The 7,500-nt window shown below is 44.5% G+C and overlaps 1 protein-coding gene across 1 annotated transcript in view; it reads left to right on the top strand.

Moving 5' to 3' along the window:
- Nucleotides 1–7,500, top strand: part of fermt2 (FERM domain containing kindlin 2) — a 117,991-nt gene that overhangs the window by 84,505 nt on the left and 25,986 nt on the right. Inside the window, exons 5-7 of the mRNA XM_063223941.1 lie at nt 943–1,168; nt 1,668–1,770; nt 6,221–6,328. Coding sequence (XP_063080011.1) covers nt 943–1,168; nt 1,668–1,770; nt 6,221–6,328 — 437 coding nt within the window. The remainder of the gene's footprint in view (nt 1–942; nt 1,169–1,667; nt 1,771–6,220; nt 6,329–7,500) is intronic.

Here is a 7,500-nt window from a genome sequence, read left to right as displayed (position 1 = left end):
CGTTCAATCAAAGCTTTGTAGTTGCCTTTGATAAAGAATGTGTGGTTTGGACAGTCATTAAAAAACTTCTAATTGACTTTTTAGTAACAATGTGCACTTTCCTAAAATATTAAAAGTGTCCACTCTGCTACTGTGGAGATAAGACACATATTGATACAGTTCAGAGACGCTATTCACACACTTTAAGAGAAAGGATAATGCATTAGAATCAGAACAAGTGGCTCTGCCGTAGCCCTAACGGATAGGGCACTGAGCAGCTACGCTGGTCCGGTCCGGGTATGTGCCGATCCTTCCCCACATCTCTCTCACTATTCGTTTCCTGTCACTCCTTCGCCGTCTTATCGTAAGATAGTCAGAAAATACCAAAAGAAAAGAAAAATCAGAAGAAGTGAGAGGATCCGGTGTATGTGTAAATGTGTGTGTGCAGGCGTGTGTCTGTGTGTGTATCACTGCTAGTAGTGCTTTTTTTACTGTGTGTGCTCTTATGCAGTGGAACATTGTGGCCAGATCCTCCCTGGACTGCACGTCCATATGCATGTCTCCTCGTTAAAATCCATGCTGCTATTTTGCAAGTGTGTTGTCAGTTGTGGTGTTGTGTTGAGTGTTTGTGCACGTGTGTTTGAGTGAGTGCATGGTTGTTAGGTGTGGCACGGTTCACAAAATTCACGGTTCCGTCCATATGTTATCAAGGATACGGTTTTCGGTTCATTATGATTATTGTTGGGTTTTTTTTAACTTCATAATGCAATGTATGAATATTAAACTACTGTATATTCATATAATTAAGAATTAGTTGAAGTTTGGTTGTGTGTACGAGCGATACACACCTGGGGTGCTTTCTCCTCTCTCTGTGCCTAATCTGTGTGTGCTTGTGTGTATATGTATGTCTGTGTGCTCCCTCCGTCCCTCCGTCTGTCCGTCTCTGTGTGTGCGTGAATACAGGAAGCATCTACTCAAGCCCGGGCCTGTACAGCAAGACCATGACGCCCACGTACGACTCGCGTGACGGCAGCCCCCTCTCTCCCACCACGGCCTGGTTCGGGGACAGCCCCCTGTCCGAGGGCAACCCCTCCATCCTGGCCGTCAGCCAGCCCATCTCCTCACCAGACATCCTGGGCAAGCTCTACAAGCCCCAGTCCCTCCTGGACAAGGCCAAGATCAACCAGGGGTGAGTACATGTAGTAGTCATAGATAGTGGTGGTGGTGGTGGTAGTAGTTGTTCTAGTCATTGTAATAGATGTAGTGGTGGTGGTAGCTCTACAAGCCCCAGTACCTTCTGGACAAGGCCCAGATCAACCAGATATGGTATGGTAACTCTACAGTAGTAGTGGTGGTGGTGTAGTGATAGTGATAGTAGTAGTGGTGGTGGTAGTAGCATTAGTTGTGGCTCTGCAAGTGCCCTTTTGTGTTGATTTTGTCCATTAGTGTCCAATGTATTGGCCACAGGAATGGCAACAGATGTGTTACAGTTACACACTGATGAACCCAATGATACACAAATGAAAGTTCTCGCTTTTCGGTGTGTTGTAAAGGTGGTTGGACTCCTGGTCTCCAAGGTCTGGTTGGACGTGAAGGATAATGACGTTCTTTCTCTCTCTCTCTCTCTCTCTCTCTCTCTCTCTCTCTCTCTCTCTCTCTCTCTCTCTCTCTCTCTCTCTCTGTTACAGGTGGTTGGACTCCTCGAGGTCTCTGATGGAGCAGGATGTGAAGGATAATGATGTTCTGCTCCTGCGGTTCAAGTACCACAGCTTCTTTGACCTAAACCCCAAGGTACACACTTCATGACAATACATACCACTGCAGCACTACACTATATCATATCGTACTTCACTACATTACACTATGGTTCAAAACATCACATCACACGACATTACACTACACTACATTGCATCACACAACACTACGCTACATTACATCACATTACACTTCATTACATCATATTGTACTACATTACATTACATTACATTACATTACACTACATTACATGACATTACATTACACTACATTACATTACATTACACAACATCAGACTTCACTACTGATAAAGTCTGAACATTGTTGGGGGTTAAAGGGTGGTTTATGCCTCGAGATCAGCGTCACTGCATCATGATGCAGTGAGCCGCGCAGTTAACGGAGTGAAGCCCCCCCCATCACGCAGGTACTCTGGGGCACCTCCCCAAAATTGTGTCTCGACGCAGGGAGCGACGGCGTGAAAGGGCGAAAATAGGTCTCTGATTGGTCCTCTCGACCAGCCTGCTCTGTCCTCGAGTCGAGAACAAGCGCTACTTCCTTGTTCTAACCTTCGTCGGTCTACGGACTGTGAGCTCTTCATTAAATAAGTTGCCCGTGCTTTGTTGTTTGATTTATTTACACGAACCAAAGACAACACATGCGCTTGCAAGTTACGACGCTGAAGTTATTTGGACAGTTGAACAGTGGTTCCGAGGTCGAGGAAACATTCCGCTTCGTCCTCGACAAATGAGCCACTTCTTTGTTCCAAACTACTACTGTGGCTGCCAGTGCGATCAAACATGCACGTGATATAAAGATTTAATGTTTCATTTTCATTCTCGTCGAGTCTGTGATGCTAAAAAACAACCGACACGTCTAGTTTACTCTTTGTATTGAAGGCAGTTTCAGCGTGGAATGACATCGCGCAGACCGTGCTTCAAAACAGGGCATAAACAAGAATTAACTGCATCATGGCTGCGACAAGCTCACTCTGTGGCACAAGTAGGAGGCATAACCCGCCCTTAAGGCTTCAAATCAACAAGCATGGCCTTATTTCCAGTAGGCCACACCACACATCCAAGCTACAGTCAGCTGTTTACTCCATCTGACTGCATCAGCTGGGAGCTCAGCTGATTCCATTAGGTCCATGATCAGCTGACTACGCCTCACTGCCTGGAAATGACACCAGACACCGCTCGCTTGCTCTGTGGTGTGGTGTGGTGTAGTAGAAAATATTTTCAATACACACATACACACACGCAAACACACACACACTCACACAATCTACTGGCTATGTCTGTTAACCAAGTGGATTATTGGAAGACTGTTTGTGGTCAAGTCATCTTAAAATTAAGACACTAATTTAAACTGATGGATGACAGAAGCAACATTCATGTAAATGGAGATTCGATTGGAAATTTGTTCTGCAGTTGAATGAGAAGTGCTCACTCTACTTCTACTAAATGTTGCGTTTAAACACTAAACTGTGGCGATGTAACATGCACACTATTGAACAGAGAAGGAGTAGACCTTTCTAACGGTGCCAAACATGTCCTAGTACACAAATAAAAGCATGGATCGAAAACGTGTATGAAAAAAAAAACAGTGAAGGTGATATTTATTTTTATCGCGTTTCATATGTTAACTGCTTTGGGCAGAGACAATATTTGAAGCTACGTTGCACCTGGAGAGGTGTCTGGCAGGCCAGTGTGTAGGAACTGAGTTGGCAGAAGGTCATGATGTATGATGGAAAGGGGAAAGGAGACCTGCAGTAGTAGGCAGAAGCCTACAGTATGTCATTCCACAGATGCCTGTGATCATTTAAGTAGGCTAGCATAGCCTATTTGTATAGCATATTATCACATAATGACTAAATGCCATTTCACCCTGTCTAGATTTTAACCTTGACACAACCAGAGGAGACTCTGAAGACTTCAGACATTTATTCAGATTATAGCCTACTGATCTAGCATAGGCCCTATCTACAATACAGTTAGGGCCTAAGCCATAGTGACTTAGGCTAGGCCTACCAGAAGAGTTGTAAAGTCAATTAAATCTCACTGGTAGTGTAATGACTTAAGTAGGCTACTGAGTGATGTGATCTCTTTTCTTTGTTTTGGTCAGAATTCTAGCCGCAGCATTTTGGATTAATAATATTAATAATAGTAATAATAATAATAATAAAAATAATAATAACTTTTTTATATAGCACCTTTCCAGGAACCCAGGGTCGCTTTAGTTGCACCTGCCTGAGTGAGACCTATAGTAGGCTAGAGTATTGCAATAGTCAACTACAGGTAATAAACACATGGATTAATTTCTTCATATCCTGTTTAGACATAGAATCCTTAATCTTAGCAACAGTATGTTCCTAAAATGCCAAAGCTGATTTATGCTTTTGATGCGAGCATTGAAACTGAGATTACTGTCCAACATCACATCAAGGTTTTTGACACAAGACTAATTAGTTTTAAGTGATTTGTATTCTATTCATCGGGTTCTTCTTAGCCTGCTTCAAAGTTTATTTTGAAGCAAATAATGAATCTCCATCCTGTCTTAATTTCATGATTCTTGCATGATGCCATATGTATTGTACAGAAGGGTAGGCCTACTAAGTAGCTATAGTAGCTATACAGTATGTAGACCCTTAAGTAGGCCTACCTAATCATGGAACTGGGAGGATGGCATAGGCATAGTTATTGCACCAAAACACAGCGTGAAGTTGTCATAAGCTTTATTGTTTTTTGCTTCATGGTGGCCTGGCCTGGCCTTGGAAAATGGCCGGCCTGAAAAAGTCTCCCAGTCCAACCCTGCTCCACATCCTCCACATCCCCTGGCATTCATGTTGAGTGTTTTGGGATGTTGTAAATAACATGCGCTGTGTCAGGCTCCAGCTGAGCATGCAGCTTTAACCCTAGTAGACATCCTTGTAGATGCACACACACACACCACACACTCCTTAAACACCACACCACACACTCCTTACAGACCACAACACACACTCCGTACACACCACACCACACACTCCTTACACACACACACACACACACACACACACACACACACACACACACACACACACTCACACACTCACACACACACACACACACACACACACACACACACACACACACACACACACACACACACACACACACACACACACACACACACACACACACACATACACACACTCACACTCACACACAGACTACTGCATCCTCCCAGTACAGGGGAAATGCCCCCAAGAGAGGGCAATCCTGTTTTCTCAGCTGTGTGTGTGAGTGCGCGTCCACATATGCATAGAGCAAATATTCTAAGCGTTTCTGTGTTCAAGGAAATTGCTGTCAGCAGAAGGCTTGTGTGTGTAATGTCAGTGTATGTAGGTGTGTGTGTATGGGTGTGTAGTGTGTGTGTGTGAATGGGTTCATGTATGCATTATGCATTATGGGTTTCTGTATGTCTGTAATGTGGGTATATGTGTATAGTATGCTGCCCTACAAAGGCAAAGTGCAGTAACTACGCAAACAGTGAAACTGAGGAAAAAGGCCTTCAAAGTATTATTAAGTTGGATATTGTAGTTACTGCAAAATTGGACATAGCAGTATCTCTAAAACAGGACACATTTGGACCATGAAGCTTTGTCACAAGATATAGGTGGTGTATTGAATAATTGGCCGACATAAACCCATTTTTTTTTTCAATGTGACTTAAAATGTAATGATTCGCTTCTGGCTCTGAGTTGTTTGTGTCCATTGGGAAACACAGCCTGTGGAGATGACGCACCACATGGACATGTCACGTAGCATGTGTATGTAATTAGGGGCGACCCTCCATTTTTCAAAAGGAGTGAGTATAATCGTTTTTTTAGTGGAAGTTGATCTGTAAGAATTATTTTGATTCAGTGCAATACATTAATTGCCAATTACTATTTAATATTTGGGTATTAGTTGTGGCAGTAAACCCTGACGTCTGAGCCCAAAAAAGCCCCTCATTGCCCCGTAAGTTTACTGTGACTGTGTGTTTAATGGGTGGTGCCAGTTTCCTCTGTATTTACTGGCTTCCTCTGCAGTACGATGCCATCCGTGTGAACCAGCTGTATGAGCAGGCCAAGTGGTGTGTGCTGTGCGTGTGTGCGTGTGCACGCCTGCTTGTGCATATGTGTGTGCGCGCGCGGGTTTGTGTGTGTGCAGGCGTTCATGTGATTAAGTGTGTTTTGTTATGGTTTCATGTTTTCATGGGTTTTTTTTGTTATGTTTTTGGTGTGTGTACACTGTATATATGTAGTATAATGTGTGTGTGTGTGTGTGTGTTGGCGTGTGTGTGTGTTGGCGTGTGTGTGTGTTGGCGTGTGTGTGTGTGTGTGTGTGTGTGTGTGTGTGTGTGTGTGTGTGTGTGTGTGTGTGTGTGTGTGTGTGTGTGTGTGTGTGTGTGTGTGTGTGTGTGTGTGTGTGTGTGTGTGTGTGTGTGTGTGTGTCTTCCTCTGCAGTACGATGCCATCCGTGTGAACCAGCTGTATGAGCAGGCCAAGTGGGCCATCCTGCTGGAGGAGATCGAGTGCACAGAGGAGGAGATGATGATGTTCGCCGCCCTACAGGTTAGGAGGGGGAATGCACACAGTTGGACTACAACACATGAAATGATATTACATTACGTTACACATTACATTGTTACATATTACATTACCTTTTTCCCAAACATGCAGCGTGTGTGAGTGTGCATGTGTGCGCATGTACACTTGTGTGTGTGTGCACTTGTGTGTGCGCCTGTGCGTTTGTGTTCTCTACAGTATTCTCCACTGGGCAACTTGCCCTATTCTAATGAAGCATTTGGACATCTGCCCAACTGCTGGCCTTCTGACACATCATATCACACACACACACACACACACACACACACACACACACACACACACACACACACACACACACACACACACACACACACACACACACACACACACACACACACACACACACACACACACACACACACACTGCATTTTAATCAATATTTATGACAGTCCGGTAATAGTGCAGTTCTCATAAATTACATTTTCTTCATCAGCATCGTGACATACAGTAACATTCACATATCAATGAAAAGCAATCCATCAGGACGCATGAAGCTCAATGTAGCAGAGTGTCACTGTACAGGAGATGAGATCTATTACAGAGTAGAGGAGAGGGAACAGAGGATAAGAGAGGAGAGGAAACAGAGTAGAGGAGATAGTGAGGAGAACAGAGGAGAGAGTGAGGAGAGGAGAGGTGAGGAAACAGAGGAGTGGAGAGGAGAGGAGAGGGAACAGAGGTGAGAAATGTAGAGGAGATTAGAGGACTGGAGAGGAGTAGAGGGAAGGAAAAGGAGGGGAGGGAGGAAACAGAGAGGGGGTGGGAGGAGAGGGAACAGGAGAGGGTTAGGAGAAGAGAGGAGAGGAGGAGGAGAAGGAAGAGATGAGGAAGAAGAGGGGAGAGGAAACGGAGGAGAGAAGAGGAAAGTGGCATCACCATTCAGGAGATGTATTGTCTAACTCTGAGGAGAGGGAGCGTCTGATGAGTGGAGTGCTTCAGCCTGATTAGGGCTTTTCAGGAGGGTATTGATTGCTTGCTGAGGGACCAGTATCTTATCTAGGGGTCAGTGTAGCTGTGAAGAGGGTGATGTCCAGTATTGATGGGGGAAGATGGAGATTACTGGATTGTCACCCTGAAGAGGACAGCATCAGGCTTAGTGTCCCTCAGAGATCTTAACCAGTGATTTACCTGATTGAAA

This window comes from Engraulis encrasicolus, chromosome 19 (genome assembly GCF_034702125.1).
Source record: "Engraulis encrasicolus isolate BLACKSEA-1 chromosome 19, IST_EnEncr_1.0, whole genome shotgun sequence".
NCBI lineage: Eukaryota > Metazoa > Chordata > Actinopteri > Clupeiformes > Engraulidae > Engraulis > Engraulis encrasicolus.
Note: the sequence above shows the minus strand (reverse complement) of the source record. Positions and strands in the feature narration are given on the sequence as shown.